Source organism: Montipora capricornis, chromosome 11 (genome assembly GCF_036669925.1).
Source record: "Montipora capricornis isolate CH-2021 chromosome 11, ASM3666992v2, whole genome shotgun sequence".
Classification (NCBI taxonomy): Eukaryota; Metazoa; Cnidaria; class Anthozoa; order Scleractinia; family Acroporidae; genus Montipora; species Montipora capricornis.
This window is the reverse complement of record NC_090893.1, coordinates 15,162,464-15,183,037: the sequence shown is the minus strand read 5'-3', so window position 1 is coordinate 15,183,037 and position 20,574 is coordinate 15,162,464. Positions and strand designations below refer to the sequence as shown.

General features: G+C 40.5%; 1 protein-coding gene across 1 annotated transcript in view; it reads left to right on the top strand.

Moving 5' to 3' along the window:
* The first annotated feature begins 10,871 nt into the window (after window positions 1–10,871).
* LOC138024957 (uncharacterized) overlaps window positions 10,872–20,574 on the top strand; it is a 19,560-nt gene continuing 9,857 nt past the window's right edge. Inside the window, exons 1-2 of the mRNA XM_068872163.1 lie at window positions 10,872–11,031; window positions 17,109–17,208. Of these exons, the coding sequence (XP_068728264.1) occupies window positions 10,954–11,031; window positions 17,109–17,208 (178 nt within the window). The 5' untranslated portion in view covers window positions 10,872–10,953. The remainder of the gene's footprint in view (window positions 11,032–17,108; window positions 17,209–20,574) is intronic.

The window sequence follows — 20,574 nt, the reverse complement described above, 5'->3', positions numbered from 1 at the left end:
AGGCCGAGTTGCATCCATAGCATTGATATGCCTTGCTTTCCGAAAGCCACGTTAGACTGTACTTGTTGCGGGCTGGAGGACTGGAGGAATTCTGCCAGTTTGTGGGGACTGTAACTGTAGCTGATGGGGTTGTCTTCGATCGAGTACACGTCTCCCTTTCCGGCCAAGTGGACCAACATTCACATCAAGGTTGCTTACTTCTGTAAGGTTTCCTTTCTTGGACATTGGCTGCTTGGCATAGAAATCTAGGTAATCGTGCACGGCGTCTTCTCGTTCTGCAACTGCTAAAGCGTGTGAACACATCTTCAGAGACTTCCAGTTTGCACATTCACACTCCACTTTGCCATTGGTCCTGTCCATTATCACATAGTTAGGTCTTTCTTGAGAGAGGCTTGAAACTGAAAATGATGCTTTTCCATCTGGTGTCGGTGGTCGTCGCCAGACGCCTTTCTTGGCTAAAAGCAGACTGGCTTTTTTGACCATTGCTTTTAGAGTGCTACTTGAAATACCTTCCAGTCGGGGATCTTCCTCCAAGAGATGGAAACTGTCCACACTGACGCTGGGCATTGATTCTGTGTGGCAGTCAATTTCAACTCCTGAACTTGGCTGGGACTTCGCATTGTCGTACCCACTATTAGCAACCCACCCAAATGTTTCAGGCCCGTCTGCTGCATAGAGCTCTTCCATGGTTGCCAAAGTTAGCTTGCGGATATATCGGCTTCGCTCTTCTTCTGACCTTCAAAGGTAATCTGGTACCACAAACTTCTGGAAATCTTCGCGAAGTTCATAATCTCCAGACACACCGGCAACCGCTTGAGAAAATTCTTCACTTTCGCTATTCGCAATATTTCGAACTACCTCGATGGTGCCACTGAAACCTGACTGAGTGTGCTTCTTTACTGATTTTAGTCGGCTGTTGTTGCACTCGGCGTCATTGGTACGAAAATGACAAGGGATATCGCTGTCCTTGGTCATTGGTGGAAGCCTGGCTTCCCTGCGCACACTAGCGATCATTCTCGACTTCATCATATCAGCTCTACCTTCCACCCATTTAAAGACCTTTTCAGTATGATCACCCTGTCCTTCCATTCCTCCTTTAAAGATTTGTCTCGCATCGAAGTCCGCTGGGGACTCGGCGTCCAAGAGTCCGGGATGGTAAAAACCATCACCATCAACTTTGCCAAACACTTCGTCAATTAATCCCCTCTGCATTCCGGCCATCCCATATGACGTCAATACTCGCTTAAAGTTATCTTGCAAGTGTCGAAAACAACGCAGACTCCGGCTGTGCGCATTTGGGAGCTTAGCTTCTATGGCATTCACCAGTACTTGCTCACCATCAGTCCCAGTAGATAACATTCCTTGCAGTCCTGGCTTCAAATCAATGAGACTTTGAAGAAACCCACGTACGTATTCTGGTCCTTGCGGTAGTGTATAAGCACTGGACCTAATCTCAGAGGATTCTTGCCCGTGCGCTTTCGCTTCATCGTCAGATTACGGTATGATATGGGGGTACATTCATACGGTCCCAGGCGGAACGTGGGATCAATCTGCACAGTGCAAAAGTCAATTTCCGAGGTGCTGAACTTCGTCAAGTTGTTCAGTTGTTCTTCTGAGGAGATAACAATCATTGTGTTCTCCTTCTCAATTGTGACTTTTCGAACGAAGGGTTCCTTGTCGGGTTTTCATTTTCAAAATACCCTCAAGCAATTCATCCCGTTGCACTCCACCTTTCAGGTGACAAGGTAAAGTTTCTTTGTGAAGCTTGTTACGATAATACGCTTGTCTTGGTCCACGTGGTAGGTCACTTAAACATCCAACTTTCATCACTACACCCGATTTTTGTGTTGCCATAGACACTGCATCTTTTGGTCCTACCGTATGTGTGTATGTATGTATGTAAATCTTTATTTAAACACGGAAAATCATCAGTTAAGCTTAAGTTAAAAACTAAAACTATTTACAACTGCTTTACATGATTGCCGTGTGGGAATCCGATATATCAGCTACCTTCTTGATATTTCGCTTAAAATGCTCAACGGATGCAGCATTTTTTAAGCTTTTGGGCAAGTTATTCCATAGCATGGCCCCGCTGTAAGAGAAGCTTCGTTTCAAATAATTGGTGCTTGGTTTGGACAGGGTCAGCCTTCCCTCAGAGTTTCTTAAGTTGTAAGCAGAGTGACGCTGAGAGAAAAGACTTTGTAGATAATCCGGAGCAAGGTCATTCATGGTTTTATACATCATTAAGGCTTTTTGTTTCTTTCGGCGAAGAGACAGCCTCTCCCAGCTGAGGGTGGAAAGAAGGTGGTTTGAGCTCGCATCAAAGGGTGATTTAGTAATAACTCTGGCTGCGCGATTCTGTAATTTCTGGAGCTTATCACTCAAGTAACCACTCAAACAGTCCCAGACGGGGCTGCAGTAATCAAAATGAGGCATAATTAAGGTGTTAAGCTTACGATCAAGGTTTCACACAATTGATGGCTTTGTTCTCGTGTGTGGCGTGCCTCTACCAATCTTGGAACTCTTATGAGGCTTCGTTGCAAATTTCATCTCTTCTTTATCGTAGATGTACTGAACGCATGCTACATTGTTGACGATGGCACCATTTTCGTCTCTTACATGCATGATTCGCCTATGGAACTTGTTGTTCTGCTCGACATTCCAGCTGTGGTATAAACGCTCCAGGTAATAACACCTAGCTCTTGGTAATGAATTAGCTTGCTCAAAACTGATAACAGCCACTTTCAATTCGCCATTGTCGTCATCCTCAACATCAACAGGTATGGTCCGTTTGCCATCATAGTTGTCATATTGTGGCAATCCATCTGCTCGAAGGTCGTCCAGCGGAATGCGTCGTAAATCAATTAGGAAAACAGCGTTCATCTGAACTTGCTTGGGACACTCAATACATTTCAGGGCATCGTTCGTTGCGTTAAACAATAGTTGAACCATTCCTTCAGTGGTAAAGGTTGTCTTGCGTCTCGTGAAGATTGGGATGCTTTTGTTACCATTGTAGAAATCACCGACACCCCTTAAAGGACTTTGACAAGGGTCGTCGACGTCACTTGAGCTACCGGATTCATAGTGTCCCCATTTGTAAAGAGAGGGTTTTTTTTCCGGACTACTGTCTGACAGAGTTTAATCAACGACCTTCAAAAGAAAAGCAGCGTTAGTTTTCAGTATGTCTTGATAACTTTTACAACTCTCTTTACCCTGATTTCTGCCGTTGGTACAGCACTAGACTATGGTGCGGGAGAAATTATCACTCAGGATCTCAAAATAACCAAAGATAAAGTGCCACGAGGAAAGCAACAGTTAGGGGGAGTGGGAATAGTGCCGTTATTTCACGAGCCTATTTTACCATAAGAACCCTCAGCTTCGAACTCAGACTCTTTCTCCTCTCCTCTCTTATCGTCCATAGTAGGAAGACACAGGTTGACCTGATCACGTGACCATCCAAAATCTGGGTGGTAAAATATTTGCTGTTAGGGAGAGGTAGTAATGTTGAAAATATAATGAACTGGGCCATACGTTTTTGACAAACAGATCTTTTGATCTGGTGAAACGAAGGCTTTATACAGTATACATGCTGATTTCGGATCTTTTCGATTCAAGAATAGCGTTCATGATTTGCAAGATCTAATACGTTTGTTATATAATTTTGGATCTCTGATTTTGACAAAAAGAAAAACGCCCTTCAGCCTTTAACAGTTCTTCCGAGATATTTCAATTTGGCCACATGTATTTGAAAGTCTTCATTTCACAGAGCGAGCCTACCAGAACTAGGGAGCACTTTGTCCGGGCCTCATGGGAAGTCACGTGAACAGGTGCAACCAGGGTCTGTACTCTTAACGAAAAGGGAAGAGAAGAGAGATAGCCTGGGTTACTGGTTGAAAAACAGAGTGGTGCCTGAGATGAACTTTGAACTTTTTTGTGGTTTGATTGACAAGACTTGTACCTTAACAGTAGATCAATTTCGGGAAAAATTAGTGTTAGACAAAGAACGTGACATCACCTTATGCTCTGGGGAAAGAACCCATACAAATCCTTATTTCATTTCCCAGAGCCTGGACATCATGTTAATTGTTTTAAGCTGAATTTTAATACTTCGAAATTGGTCTATTACAATACTTGTGAACTGCTGTGACCAAAGGAATTAACGAGTCTGGTTCGCCCCAGATCATTCCTTGATCAGAATTGATCTTTGTTCTCCAATGTCCTATTTTCTCAGACAATCTTCAGGATACTTATTATCAAAAGCAAAGAGAGAGGGGTTATCTGAATGAGGCTGCTCAATCGGGGTGGGGGGAGGGTGGTGCTCAATAAAGATTTTCTTTTAAGGTACCATACAAACTTTGGCTAACCATTGCATGCAACAAGAAAAAAATACAACACTATCCATTTTAACCAAAACATCAAATGATTCTCCAGAGAGAGGACCGCGCACCGCGCACCGGTGGCTCAGTTGGTTGAGCACCGGGCTGTCACGCGGGAGGTCGTGAGTTCAACTTCAGCCGGATCAACATTCAGGGTTTTTAAATAACTGAGGAGAAAGTGCTGCCTTTGTAATTACTTCTGCAAATGGTTAGACTCTCTAGTCTTCTCGGATAAGGACGATAAGCCGGAGGTCCCGTCTCACAACCCTTCAATGTTCATAATCCTGTGGGACGTAAAAGAACCCGCACACTTGTCGCAAAGAGTAGGGCATGTAGTTCCCGGTGTGGTGGACTGTCTTCTGTGGTATATCATGGTTGGGAGGGGAAAAAAAAAGGCGCGCGTAAGGGCCCACTGACGTATTTTTGGGGGTGCGTTGCTAAGGATCGAATGTTTAGGTAATTTGAGAGAATTTGGCATTATTTTGGTCAGTTTCCAACTTTTGTAAGCCAATGACCCTAAATATGACGTCATCATACCACGCCCATGGTCACGTGACCATTAAAAGAAAAGTCTAAATTTGTCTCCGTGCTACGCAATTTGGGTGTTTAATCGATGGTTTGATAATTTGTATTCGTTTTTGCATCCAGCCAAGCATGGTTTTCTTTTTATTTTTAAAAATGTTCTTTTTAAAGACATAAACGGTACTGAATTACCCATAACTTTTTCAAAAAAGATGATTTCAAAAAATCAATGCTTAGCTATATTCTGTTTTTGGGGGTGAAACGTGCCATGTAAAAAAAAAATTAATTCAATTTCCGCCGGAAATGTAGATTTTTTCCTCAAACCGGAAGTCAGTTTGTTTACGCATGCGCAGTTGATCTGAGAACGAGCGTGAGGAAGGGCGAGGAAAACCTTCGATGGAAACAACAGTTTGTGCGGTGACTTTTGCTTGCGAGTGGGTTTTCTTGTCAGCTCATGATATGATGACGTCAGTTACCGGAAGAAACATTTCACTTCCTTAGCAACGCACGAAAAATCCGTCTGTGGGCCCTTAATTTGGAGCCTCGCTCTGTTGTGCGACCCCACCACAGCCTGTTTCTCTGTTGTGGTGAAAGTGATTAAATAAAGTAATTTAAATACTGATGCCTGCATAGGTGCATCTTAAATTGACAACTGATACAGTTTTTCCCGATATCCGTTCCACATTATTTAACTACTATATGAGAAAGTGGTTGGGGGAGAGGGAAAGCAGGCTTTTATTTGCTGTTTTGAGTCAGGAGGTACTTATACTCAAGTAAACACTGTACGTAGCTTGGACAATGCGATTAGTTATGAAACAAAGGTAAAATTAAAAGGCGGTTAGGTGCACTTTGTTTGAAACAGTAGGGGACAATTGGTGTGGTAGATCTGTCCTATCAGTGTATTGCTGGCTGGGCACATATTAGGCGGAGATAGCAACCACTTGAAGAATAGCAAGCTGCTCAAAAGTCTGAAGGGATATGATTGGATATACTACATATGATATATTAAGTTGACTAAGCAAAAAGAGATTGAAGTGTTGCCACTATTAAAAGTACTTGTAACACACATTACAATAGGAACATGTCTTTCATATAATGTAATTGCATTCCCCAGTCATCACCCGACATACTGACCCTTGAAAGCCTGGTTAAAGATGAGACATGTAAAGCTTACCTCTTGCTGGTGATACTCAAATCCTCCAACTCTGCAAAGATGAGGTAGATTACAAGTAAGACAAAAAGTGACAAACCAAGTAAAAGTTTAGTTTCCAACAAAATTTCATTGTCTTTTGCAGTTACTTTAATTTGCTTTCGTGAATCTTCTAAACAAGAAATCCGAGAATGTGCAATATTGGCCACTTTTAGTGATAAGTTGAACAGCATCATCATGACCATCATCATCATCATCATCATCAATATTTATTTAAACTCGAAATCTTATATGGTCTTCTTAGGAGTCTTGTAAAAAGTTACAAAGGATAAATTATGTATATCATTAGAATAACATTACATTAACTAACAAACTCATTAACTAGCCTTTAGTAAAAACCTATATAATAAACATTTCTCTGATTTACAGTGCACTAAAAATCATCTTGTTCCACAGAACAGAACCTCAGTAGTGAAGGCTACCTTTTGCGTATTCCGTTCTTGGTCTGGAGACATAGTAATTTATCTCAGAGTTTCCATTACCAGAAATCGGCGACATTTTGTGCCCGCGAAGTATTTGGCACGCGGTTTCAAATTATCAAGATGGCGGCATAAAGAAAGCAGTACATAGAAAAAACAAGGACTGAAATAACACACTATCAAAGGATCTGAATCAATTTAATTTCTTTTTTGAGGTGAAATGGAATGAAAAAGGGAATGAAAAAGGGGAAACTAGAGTCTGGGCTCTTGTTCGAATGACGATTTTAGAGAGAAGAAACAACTTCGTTTCATGCGTGTGACTTGGTAGAGTAAAAATAATTTTCAAAAACCAGGGCCCACAGTACACTTAGCCCGCGATATTCTGTATAATAATAATAATCATATATGAAGTACCCACCTGTAAAGATAGCGATCAAAACAAACTGGAGAAAGAAATCCTACTTTTCACAAGGAATAATAAGCGCAGTGGTGCGTTTTGGACCGCTTTTGTCGCAGAAATGGATGTATTTTTACCTCTTTTATCGCAATTTGGGCGGCAATTTGGGGAATGGATAAAGGCTGATTTTTATCACGTTTTAAAGTTTGAACATCGATCGACGATTAGAGAGGTCGGCACCAAGGATTCACATCAACGAAATGTTCTAAAATGTGGAGGGAAGGTAGGCACCTCTGAGCTTTTTTGAAAGAATTAGAGAGCTCAAGGAACTGTAACAGCCGTTCGTAAAATGTGTTGTTGGCGGCGCGTTGGTGAACTTTCGAGAGACCAAAACTACCGTAAATAATGATATGGTACGTACACTGTACATTTAGAGGTCGCCAAATGTCGTGTATGCCACTATAAATCTGAAATTTCCACTTCTTCAATTTTCTCCATACATTTCTCTATAACGATCGGCGGCCATTCTGGGAGAGCGGAAGGTCTGGGTCGAGTCTGGGCGTCCGCCATTTTGTCTTAAATTTCTGGTAATGTAAGATTGTGTACGTGTACGCCTGATGTGTTGGTAAAAATCCGCCTCAAGTACAATGGGGAAAGATTATTGTGGATTTTATACATAACCACAGCCAGTTGTTTAAGTCTTTTGTTTTTTGTCATGTAATTTTTGATAACTTAAATTTACTCTCTATGAGTATGTACTTAGTTTTCTTAAGAGAGTTAATTCGTTTGCTGTAAGCCATAACAGGATTAAGTTCAAATCATTATTCATTTTGTGTTCAAGGATATATGGATCTTCCGCAGACGAGGTAAGCGTCGTATGATTGGGATACATTATTGGTTTTGAAAACAAACTACATGAGGGAAGATCGTTAATGTAAAGAGTAAACATCTTTTCTACGCAATTCAATGCACAAGTGACACTTTCATTTCTAAGCCTAAAAAGCCTTCAGTGAAAAATATATTTAAACAAAACAGTTGACTTTACACAATTATACTTTCCCGCTGTCATTCAAATAGGATATAGCTGTTATGATTCTACTAAAGTTTCCAGGCAAAGCTGACAGCAAATGAACACCTGAAATTCCGGTAGGCCATTGTTGGGCCGACTTGATCAGCGTTCTTTATTCATTTTGAAACAAAACATCTTCAAGGAAAATTTTTCGTTGAATACGTAAAGGACATATGTTTGTATGTCATAAATCAAAAAGTAACGTGTAAACGGATAAATTAGTAGATTGTCTGACAACATGTAGCTCACATGAAAACATTGATGTAAAGCACTGATAAACAATTCATCACAATCATACCTTTCCTCGTAATGCCTCTTAAGATTTCTTGGTCGCGTCCTCTGGAAAAATACTCAATTCAATTAGACTCAGTGTTAAATAAAGCGACGTATTGACGAAAGATAAAACACGGAAAAGCAATACGAAAATTCGACTTACTTCTCTGTCCGCCATCTTAACCCTGAGATATCACGTGTCTAGTTTTCGCGGGAATTTAGCCTCAGACCACGACCGACCGAGAAGATCCTGGTGACCAGTTTCTGCAAGAGAAAATGAGGGGACAGAGAAGGAGGCTTCCGGTCCAGCCCTTGGGATATGTCATGTCTACGAAAGTTATTTTTAGACGAGCGGAAGTCTTTGTTCTAGCGGAAGTCTGTATTCCGAGACGTCCGCATGCAGGCCAACCTCGGTCTGACGTTTCAAAGAAAATAAATATTCATTAGCCTTCCACGTGCGCCACCATTTTCTCTCTTCACTAAGAACCTGAGAGCGAGATAAGACTGCATGCGGACGTCTCGGAAGACAGACTTTCGCTAGAACAAAGACTTCCGCTCGTCTAAAAATAACTTTCGTGGACATGACATATCCCGACCAACACCCTGAGACTCCGTCTCTGTCCCCTCATTTTCTCTTGGTTTCTGTCAGTCCGATCCGATCCGATCCGATCCCATCCGGATTTTGCCAACGCCCCATCGAAACAATACAATTTGTGGCAATTCAGAGACAGCTGCAACCGTTGCGATCGAGTTACGTACACAAACAGCTTGCATAGTAACACTACTATAATACTAATTCAGCATTAAATTCGAACACAAGCCTCCGATTGCGAGGGGTTCAACAAGGGCACCTAACGAGCAAGGGCCTTTGAGAGCAATTTCTAGGTTCCTTGTAATGTAAAAAGACTGTCCAGAGAGATGTATTTATCACCTTAAAAAATTTGATCTGTTCGGATGTCTTAGCTGAAAATTGAAGTGTCCGAAAATTTTAGGGAATGAAATCTTCATTTTAGAAATTGCTAGCTGAATGTTACTTTCCAGGGAACCATTTGCTCATCCGGAAACTGCCAGGTGACCTTTTTAAGTGCCAAAGATTGCAAAAATATCCCTTCCGGAAACGTAAGGGAGTACTTTTCCCTGGTTGCCGAATCTTTTAGGTGGTGTTTTACAAGTCACACTAGAGGGAAATTTCAGATTTGTTCAGGACAAATATGACTTGAAATCGGCCGGTGACAAAAAAAATTGTCCGGAAAGCTACAGTCGCACTTGAGAACACGCTGTCCATCCACAAACCGAGACACGAGGGATCTCAAAATGTTCTCGGCTGACGAAGATGTACGGCGCAAAAAAGTTTAAGATGATCCCGGCATTGAGCCGTCTTTGCTGAACTGAAAGGATTCTTGCAACGAGTCAGAACTCGTGGTAGAAGGAGATGGGCTGGGAGTTCCTCGATCGTTGAATATGTAAGGCCTAGGCATCGCATAGATCCATCCTGGTGGATATTGAGGAAATTATTGCCCCATTTCGTACGGAAAATATTGGTCGCCCGCGCCTGGATTCATGTTGTTGCGAAATGAGAACGTTATCAATTTTACCGCGAATTCTATCGCATCCAGACTGTGCTACATATCACCTGTCAAATCATTTCCGAATCAAGACACCCTCGCTATTGTTTTCTAAGATTTGTTTCAGTTTGGCCTGCTCCAGAGGTAGTCGACGGCATCTTTGAAGTTTGTCCGTCTGCGACCAAATTTTGTCCTTCGGTGGACAAACCGGTCGCCAAAATGTTTGCAACGTAAAACCGAACACATATTTCACCGAAAATTATCGTTGGGTGCCCCTGATACAATACAAGCTAAAGATATATGACAATCAATGGAGGTTACGAAACCTGAGCCGAGGAGCGCGCTTTGCATACCTTTCGAGTACTTGAGAGTCTTTACAATCATCGGATTGTTGAAAACTTGAAATTTCATTTTACAAGGAGAGCCGAAAAAATACAAATCGTTGAAATTCCATAACCTTGGTTTGAAATAATGGAAGTTAAGACAAGTGCGCATTTTCCATTTAGCAAGAAATTCCGGAAATTCCGGTTGGGATGTAAATGGAACACACGTTTTTGGTTCGTTCTACTGGAAAATTTCCGGAATAAACGGAACTTCTGAAACTCTCCGATGGAAATGTGTGTTCCATTTACAAGTTTTGAAAGGTCTCACCACTTCCAGGCTATTCACGGCCACATTTTTAAATTGTGGCGCGTAAAATCTTTCTTATTTATTGTAAATAATTCGTAAGTGCGTTAACTTAATTTTTTTAAATTTTGTAGATACACTTTAGTTCTAGGCCCACATCAGCTTTTTAGCTGCCCTTTTTTATTGACCTACAAGACAAATAAAGTATGTATGTATGTATGTATGTATGTATGTATGTATGTATCACTAGGCGTTTTTCACCCGATCCGGAATTTTTTTGTAAATGGAAAACGCCCAATGATTAAGAAAAGTGACAGCAAGAATTAATTATTAGTATTGTGATTGGCTGATGGATGGCAGCACAGCTGAATGGATGCGTGCCCTGATTGGTTCCCGCTTTTGACGTAATTTTAACGCATACCAACACGCCATGACCATGAGGTTTTTTATTTGCTCTCGAACTGCTAAACGAACTACGAAGCGCACATTATCGACATGGCTGTCTTAGTACGCAGTTGTTGCTGCGGTTGTGACCTGAAGACTGGAGTTTTGGTGCTTGCCATCTTGAGTGTGGTAAGTAAATTGCGTTCATAACTGCGAGGATCAAAGCTTCACTTGATGGAATTTATTTTGTTGCGATATTGCGTATCTTCTCTTCACGCGAGTAATGAAATAGGAAGGGGTTTTTGCCTCTAATAGCACATGTGTTGTTTGTTTCAATAAATTTTCGCTGCAAAAGGTGGGGCTGAACTTCAGAATACCCGGCCACTTATTTGCATTTCATTGAATAAGAATAGGCTCTATTGTATTAAGTCTTGTTCTTCAAAAGATGCCGCATAGGGAAAACAATAGTGGTTAGCTGTGGCCGGGTATTCTGAAGTTGCTCAGCATTTTGGTGTCAAAATGAGGTTAGCGTCTTTCTGTTGTGTTAACTTACTTAAATAAACCATGCGGCCTCGTGAGTTTGTATTCCCACTCTCAAAATTACCTCCAGAACCTACTGTTTGCGTAGAATAAGCCTTTAGAATGATGTTCTTGTCTTCTGTGGTGATACTTGACAATTCGGGAACATTTTGTGAAAAAATTATTTATAGCGGGTCACACGCACAACTTGATCGCCCGAACTTACCCGATTATGCCACTTAGGCTTTTGACATCCCATTGAAAAAAAACACGTAAAATATTCGCGCACCGGTTGATTTCTCTGAAATTTGAAAGGATGATTGCTAACGAATGGAGAAAGAATTTTCACAGTGACTAAAAATTCCTATGTTAAGCATGAGAATTCGACGAAGAGGTACATGCAACTAAATTTGTTGCGTGCGTTGCTATTTTTGTGTTTTGATTGTTGTGCAAATTTTGACAGAATATTAAATTATGAAAAATATTTACGGATAGATCGTTAAAAAATCTTTATTTTTAGCGGTTATTTGAACATAAAAGATGCAAGGCTTGACGAGAAATGATATTTTTGTTAATATTTGAAAGAAGAAAAATTTCGCGGGAATCGGGACGCGGTGAAAATGAGTTTACAAGTTTGCCTACGTGCGTTGAAATGTGATACGAGAGGAGACAGGAAATTTTCTGTCTGACAAATGAGTTTGTCGTTGTAGTGTAAGATGAAGTTTATTTGGGAAGCCAACAATATTTTTTAACTTCCTGGTTAATCCAATTTATTGCTGCGACTTTCTGGTGCGAAGATTGTTTACATGAAACTCGAAACTCGCGCTTTTTGCGAATTTTGAGTGTCATGAAATTACATCTGCGGACGATATGTCTCTTTACTGTAACCCAAAAACATTCAGATAGTAACAAACTTCATGTTTATTAACCATTTCTTTAGCTTTTGTGCTTGTCAGCGTTGTGATTTGCGATAATTCGCAAGTCTGTTTTTGTATCTCATAGATGTTTTGATTTTCAATAATATGGCTGTTCAACCTCAACCTCGCGATTGTGTAAATAGTCGGCGGGTCTAAAACACAGGTCACATTCCACAGGTCACTCGTTGCAAGTCATTGTTTTACCTTTTGGAAAGTAACCGTAACCCTCAGATGAAATGTAAATATTCAGTTAAATATTACAACAAAATTAAAAACCCAAACACGGAAGTTTCTTTGCTAAAAGTTACGTAGTTTTACTCTGAAGACGACGAACGATTTACATTCTTTCCTGTAGTTCATTCAGTTGACACAAGGTGATCACGTGCACCGTTATGGTAACGCCTAGTACGTGATCAATTGTTTCCTTTTGACAAAACATCATGACCTTTCACTTCATTCATAAGTCAAAGACTGCAGAAATTTCAAGTGCCTATGAAATGAAAAATTGAGGTATTCAAAAATAAGCGAATTTGAAAGGCCTTTAAAAGTGAAGAAGAATGGTGTTTTCCTTTTTGTCATATCTCATCTCGGTCCAGAGATATTCAAGATTTTTGTATTATGCAAATTAGGTACTGATGACGTCATAAGGTGTGACAATATGGAAGTCAAAACACAAAATAGAGAATATCTCTGCAAGTAATGATGCAAAACAATTGGAATTTGGCAAGCACGTTGTACACTAAGAAATGCACCAAATGACGCATATTTTGATGTTGCTATGGCAACAGTCTTCCTTCCAGTCTCTTTCTGCTGTAAATCAAATGCTGCCTGTTTGACTGTATAGAGTGAAATGATTCATCCCATTTTTTTTACGATTGATTGTCATAACTCCTGGCTTTTACGGTACTTTTTGGTGCCAACGTAAAGCCAAACAGCGTCGGGCTGCATTGTGGTGTCAGCGGTTTAACAAAACAAAAAAAATATCCCGCGATACTTGTGTGTAAAGAAACCGCTGAAAATTCCGAATGATCGAATAAATGGAGTTGTGCTCGTAACATCGCAGAAAATTCACGGCGATAAACAAAATAATTTTGTCATTTCTCTATTTTAGTAAAAGTAGCAGAAAAGTGGCAACTGCTAATCCTTTGGTTTCGAAGGAGCGAAGGTGAAACTTTAAGTCGCAAATTTGCGACTTCTCCAGATACTTCAGTGGCAAAGGGAGAAAATTCAGTCGGAAATGCGACTGTATTGGTCGCAATTTCAAGCCCTGCCAGGGAGCAGGCAAAGTAATATTTATCTGTTATGAACGTCTATATTGCAAATCATTGGTTGAATTTCAATACAAATACCGTTTCCCAATGATGTGTTGTTCTCACCAAACAACTGTCGCATTTTTTTTAAACCCGGTCGCTTTCTTCAATTTAAAAATTAATAATAATAATAATAATAATAATAATAATAATAATAATAATAATAATAATAATAATAAATAAATAGTAATAATAATTAAGCCCGTCGCCATGGTAAGAACATTTTTGAAAGCCCTTTCGCCTTTTTCCCGGACCTGGTCATCCCTTTAACCTTGACCTTTCCCAACTTGACCAACTGAAGTAGCTAAAATGGTGTTCAGGGCCCACGTGCATGTGCAAGAGCTGACCGATACCCTCTCAGGGAACGCGGCTTGTAGCCTGGGCTTGTTCAGTTGTTGGCTCGCTCAGCGTGCGGGGGGAAAGAACATTGAATCCTGTTAGCAAAATGAATAATCGTGTGATGTTCGGAAAAGATGAAAGGAATGGGGTGTCAGCATAAGTGACGTATACTGGAGTAAGATGGAGTACAGAGAAGGGCTTATATATGGGCTTTTTGCCGACGTTTTTCTGGTAAAAAGTTGCTTTAATATAGAACCATGCTGTCACGGCCGGTAGTTGAAAGTTTGCAAATATTAGTCTAACGCTTTTGATTCGGGTTGTGCATCGTAATCACTTCACTCTTCATCAACAAATTATATGGTGAGCGCTTTTAAATTCTAAATAATAAAAAAAAAGAACTTTTTTGTAAAGCTTAAGCTTTTGCTCCTAAATTGTACGTTCCCTTCGAGAATTAGTTTTAGTTTATTCGTGAGGTTTAAACTGAAAAACGTTTATTACATTAATAATTCTGTTCTTCGGGAAACAGGACGAACCGAAGAATGAGGTTAACGTAGCCTTTTTGCTGAGGAATCGATCCGCCAGTGACTTTCAGTTCTGGGGTTTGATCCACAGCTAAAGTGATAATAGTGAGGAAGCCTTTACGGGCAATGAGACGTTGGTGAACTGACCTGAGATGTCTGCGAACTGATAGTGGGCGAAACGACTAGTTCAGGGTAAGAAGAAGGCACGTAGCATGTTTCCAACGGAACTAATTAAGCTTAGTTTTTCGAAATTTCTGTCGTGGAAACCAGTAAGACTATATAATAAGACTAAGGCTATCAAGTAAAGCTATGATCCTGGAAGTTATGGACGCATTTTTAGCAATTGCGTAGAGAAGCCTAAAAAATTCAGGACTTCAACGGGGTTTGAACCCATGACCTCACGATACCGGTGCGACACTCTAACCAACTGAGCTATGAAGCCACTGACGTTGGGAGCTGGTCATTTGTGGGTTCTAATTTTCCCTTTATGAATGATCAATGAGCGAAATGATATATAAAATGAATCATAAACCGAACTGCGGATATGCAATCAAGTAAATGTGTGATCCTCCCAGTTACGCTATCACTATCGAACTATTAAAAAAGAAAGGGAAATTTGCTTAAGAAAGAGTAGGACTCTGCTGCGAAGGAGTTGCTTTCCGGTAAAGATGTTATGGTTATTTCTACCCACTTTTGAGAATATATCTAAGTTAATGATTACTAAAAGCTTCATTAAATAGAAATGTTTTAATAGCTATTTAGAATTTATATAATTTCACGAGGAAGTCTGTTCCATATGTATGGTGGTGCTGCCTGGAAAGACCGAGCTCCAAATGTTTTTAACATCTTACCCTACCCTTGATATGATACCCTTACCCTACCCTTGATATATTACGTTGCTCGTGCTCGCTTGGCAGATACTGCAGTCGACAGTGCAAGGGAAATTTTCGCCTTTAATTTACTCTCTGGTGAATTTGAAACATTACAGACACTTTTGAGGGGCAATACCCATAATGGACACCAAATCTCAGCTTTTTAAACTAAAATGTTGTTGGAACATTCTGCGAGATCGTCTGGGCTCGACTTCTTTAACACAGCTGGAATCTCAGGGTTTCCGAGCTCGCTTCGAAGCTAGCAACAGTTTTCAGATCACTGATTTAGTTTAGTCAGTTTCTCGTTAAACGGAGTGAACACATCAACACGGGAACTTAACGATCAGAACTTTTACGCGAATAGTTTTATTAGATACTAAATCGACATCCCGCTAGAGAGTTTTTGGCTTGAGGTGTGATGATTCCCTTGTTTACATCGTTGATCGGTGGTTCGTTCATGCTCTCCCTTGATTAAAACCAGGTTTCGGTCGATATTAAAAAGGGTGTTCTTTTAATAATCTCCGAATTGCAATTTCAGATTAGGTGCACGTAATCTACAGCAATCGTTCGCGGATTTATTTGACAGTCTTCCTCATTTTACTTGCTTCTGTGATCTATCTACCCTTTCGGTGCTTTCCAAACATCTGTGTTAACTATCTTCCGTCCATGCTGCTCATACGTTTTGCGCCCAAATATTGACACTTGTGATATACAAATTGGTTTGTGATTGGCTGTTCGTAATTAGTATAAATATACACAGGTGATTATACAAAATCGCGCGCTCTCATTGGCTCGCTATCTTGGATTATCAGCCGATAATCACCTCGACGGACAAAATGGCTGCCAGTAGTCGTTTTGCCACTGTAAGTGAAGATGATTTCGCGTTGAAATGTTTTTTGTTTTCTCTTTTTTGAAATAATCACCTGTGTATTTATACTAAAACAATTATTCGTCGAAGGCGAAGTGATTATCGGTGAATGTTCACCGAGACGAAGTCGAGGTGAAGATTCACCGATAATCACTTCGCCTACGACGAATAATTGTTAAATAAAAGTTGTTTTACCTTACCTGTGGTGTACTGTCGTTCTTTTGCCTCAGACGTGGTATTTTGAAGATTTGGAGTTTGCTGTTTACTGTGGCTTTCAATAGGCCTTATTCATAAACGGCATCTGTTTTATTACTCTTTTGGTAATGTGCAAACTAGCCTGAGAAGCCTCGTTTTAGAGCAAGGATTCTTTTCAACTGACTGTATGGTATCGAGACTTCGTAGGCTAATTTGCACTTGGACAAATGAATTATAAATTGACCGCCATTTATGAATAGACTCTATAGAGGGACAAGGGTTGAAGATAACTTTTTTAACGACTCCAGCGCCGGGCGATTTCTCCACAGAAAAACGCATCGCTCCGCTTTCAAACTTCGCAGGAGAATGGCCAAAAGGTGCACGCTTCCTCTCTTTTGAAAATTCATCCAAGCGGCCCTGAGCTATTGTAGCTCTCGAGGAAGATCAAAATCCCATGCCTTCCGAACAATCATCATGCATGACACTTGTCACTTGTGCCAGCCAAGTGCCAGCCTCCAACGGTGTCCAATCAGAAAAAGGCAATCAGCAAGCTGGCACGCGTGAAAAGTGTTAGGTGTGTCGACTGCTCGGAAGGTATGGGATTTTGATTTTCTTCGAGGTCTAGCTCCCGGCAGTTTGGATGAATTTTCGAACGAGAAGAAGCGGGAATCTTTTGGTCATTCATTGATTCATTTTCTTTTTTTGTAACTTATTTCTTGTACTAGATTGGTGGAGGATATGGGATCTATTCAGGCTTCCACGAGGCAAGTGAATTTACGAGTCTCCGCGAAAAGTCGTTGCCTGTCGCTGTGAAGTATTACGACGGTAAGTGGGATGGCAATCCTCATTAACTCAAACTTACAATTACTAGCGCGGAAGATTACTTCAATTGCGAATGCCACGAAGTCAAGAGCAAAGTTATTTCACAAATAAGTCCCATCCCATAATAAAACAGTGCGACGACGGGACCTGATCGGAGATCGAACTCGTACGTTTCATGTAACTTAGGGTGCGTTCGATTGACCGTATTCCGGAATAGGAATACATGGAATACAAGTTGGAAATCCTTCGTGTTTGCGGAGATTCACATTAAAATTGTCAAACATTTGCTAAAATGGTATTTTAAACATATTTTTATCATCCTTGCAGCTTCGAAACGCGCCAAACATACCGTTTTAATCATCACTCCACATATACTCAATCGAACGCGCCCTTAGAGTATCATGGGTACTGATAGGTCGAGCTTGCAACGTCTTGCTTTTGCTTTTCATTGGTCGAAAAGTTTGAAAAGCGGGAAAATGAGCTAATTAAGTGCTTTTATTTTTGTCATGGAAAGCAAAGGTACGGAACTTTTGTTCAATGAACATCTTTACTACGATTTCCATGTTTCCAAATTTAATCCTTAAATCCGTTGGATAAAAAGCGAGAGCTCAAACAAAGACGACGAAGGCTAATGAGTTTTGCAATTTATTTCCAGTCGTCTGGCATGGAAAATGTGTACATACTTTCCAGGAATAAAATTGGTAGGAACTTTGTTGATATTTAGAGAGAAGTTTGAAATAGTATCGTCGGATGCTCACATCTCAACTATGATAATTTAGGAACAAGGGAGTTAAAGAAATGACCACGGTGGCGGCAACAATGACGCCACAAAACAATGATATCATTGGTTAAAAGAGCATAAATAATCTTGCTGCACGTTCAGCGCGGATTTTAGCAAATATTCTTACGGTCCTCTGCGTAACGGCGACGTGAAATGTGGCGTTTTCACGACAACGTGAGCATACAACAGAGAATCTTGATATCTCTATTTTCGCTCTGAAACCGCTCGTACCTACCTTCTCCACATCAGGGAGCTTTAGCAACGAGAACGGCGACGGCAACGAGAACGTCACCAAAAAAAAAAAATCATTTTTGTCCATTTCTTTGCCGTCGTCAGCAAAACAACATAGTGAAATAAACAATCCCGAGGTGTTATGGAGGATGTCAACACTTGAAGATAAATTTTCATTTTCTCCCCAAAATTAGCGTGAGTCGTATCGGTTGCATTCTTGAGGGTCTGCCACACCATACATTGCCACGTTAAAAAGCTTTTAATTATAGTCGCGAAGTGATTACATAAACGCGAATTTATGTTCTGAGAAGATAACGTGTTCGTTGCCGTCCCCATTCTCGTCGCTAAAGCTCCCGATTGTAGGACGTGAACGAGATGGAATTATCGCAAAAGACTTTATATAAAGCAAAGTTGTCGTTTGAGGTGATGTTTTCGTCGCCGAGGCCGACGTAGATCCTTAGGTTCCTACTTTAAAATCTACCACGGCGGCGTCCACGAATCGTCACCATAAAAGATAACTTTTTACATTCGTAAATCCTTCGCGATTACTCCATCTCGTAAACGTTGTCCAATGTAGACAAAGTACTGTATCTCAAGAATAAGTAGTTGCCAGTGGGTTCAGAGTATGAAGAGAGAAATAAATTCTCATTTGTATACTTGCTTTTTCGTTAAAACCCTAACCGCTTACTAAACGAGCTTGCTCGGGCCGTACTGGGGAATATTGGTCCGAGGTCGTGGCATACAGTTGTTTATTATATGGCACTCTGTTTCTGATGGTAAAATGCACTTCCGGTGCAATCAATCTTTTCAATCTTTTTATCTTTCAGTCTTTTTAGCTTCTTCTGGTAGTTTCACTGTGAAGAATGACAATATTCACAGTTTTTTTGCTTCGCTGTTTTTTCCGGCTTCGCTTCAAAACAAAAATACACGGTTGGACCGTTTCCATGGAAACAGTCCGTACTGTAAAATTCCGACCGAGAAAGAACCAATCAGAGCGCTGGGATTTGCCCAAGACTGGCTTTGCCATATAATAATAAATGTTCTTCAATGGTTTTAAGTGGTTATTGTAATGTTTCATTCTTCTTTTTGGGTATTTTGGGCGTCATGATGCGTAGTGGTCAAAGCAGCTAAAGCTTTGGCGATGCATCGAATTAGGGCCACTACCTCAGTAAGATAGATAGCCGAGGAAAATTCATTACAATAAAGAAGGAAAGGGGAAAAGAAAGTAAAAAAATGTATAGGTTTTTAAAATAAATGAGAAGATCATAAAGTGGCCCACTTCCTAATCACGTAAATGATCTCCTTTCGATTGCTGTGTTGCTAGCATGGTTGTCCTGGTGGTGTAGTGGTTATCACACCCGACTAGTAACAGGGGGACGTGGGTTCAAATTCTGCTCAGGGCGAATTTTATTTCAAACCATTATTCAGTTAAAAATATGATTATTTGAGGTGTACAGGGTCAGGGTTTCTCTCACATATTCTTCATTCATATTTAACAATTTTCTACGAGGGCGCGCTAGATATGAAGTGGTAGGTAACCAACGATGCGCGTAGCGCCGAGTTGATTATAATCGTTTTATATCCAGCAAGCCCGAGTAGAATAATTGTTTTATTACAAAGTTATAAGATTAACAACTCTTCCACTAAAGCATCGATTTCTGCCTCGGTCACTTCCGGTTCAAAACGGCATTTGTCAACCATTTTTTCTCAGAGATGCAAAAATGTTTTCATCTCTCTTTATTGCTGATGCGATCCTTGGCCATATTAGGTACAGCAGGTATATGAACTGATAGCCTGTGTCCGGTGAGCCAGGGAAAATGCTGGAAATCTGATATCCGTAGGTCAGTTTTAAATAAAATTATTTATTATATCTCTTAGATAGTACGCGCGCTGTAATTGGCTAAATTAGCGGGCCGTATTCTACAGTACGGCCCGCTGTACAGCCCGCTTAATTTAAAATTTCGACAAAACATCATCTAGCGAGTTTTTCATGTCATTTCTGTGGCATAAACTTGTACTGAAAACTGTTTGACTCTTGCAAGCAACTATTTCAAACTTAACAGCCAAGAAGATTTAGTTTTTGGGATTTTGGCACGGCATTCTTTGTGGCAGTTGAACCTTCCGCTTCACTTTGACTAGTTTCCTTGCCCGCGCGCCGGTTAACCTCAGAGATATAAAAAATATCTTACTAACCTCGTTTTCTCGGTCCGTACTGTAAGTTACGGATCCTCGTTTTTTTCCGTTGATTTATGGCCCGCGCGCTTCGCGCTGGGGCCATAAATCAACGGGAAAAAACTTGGTCAGTAACTTACAGTACGGACCTCGAACTCGGTTAGTAAGAGGTATATATATTGCCT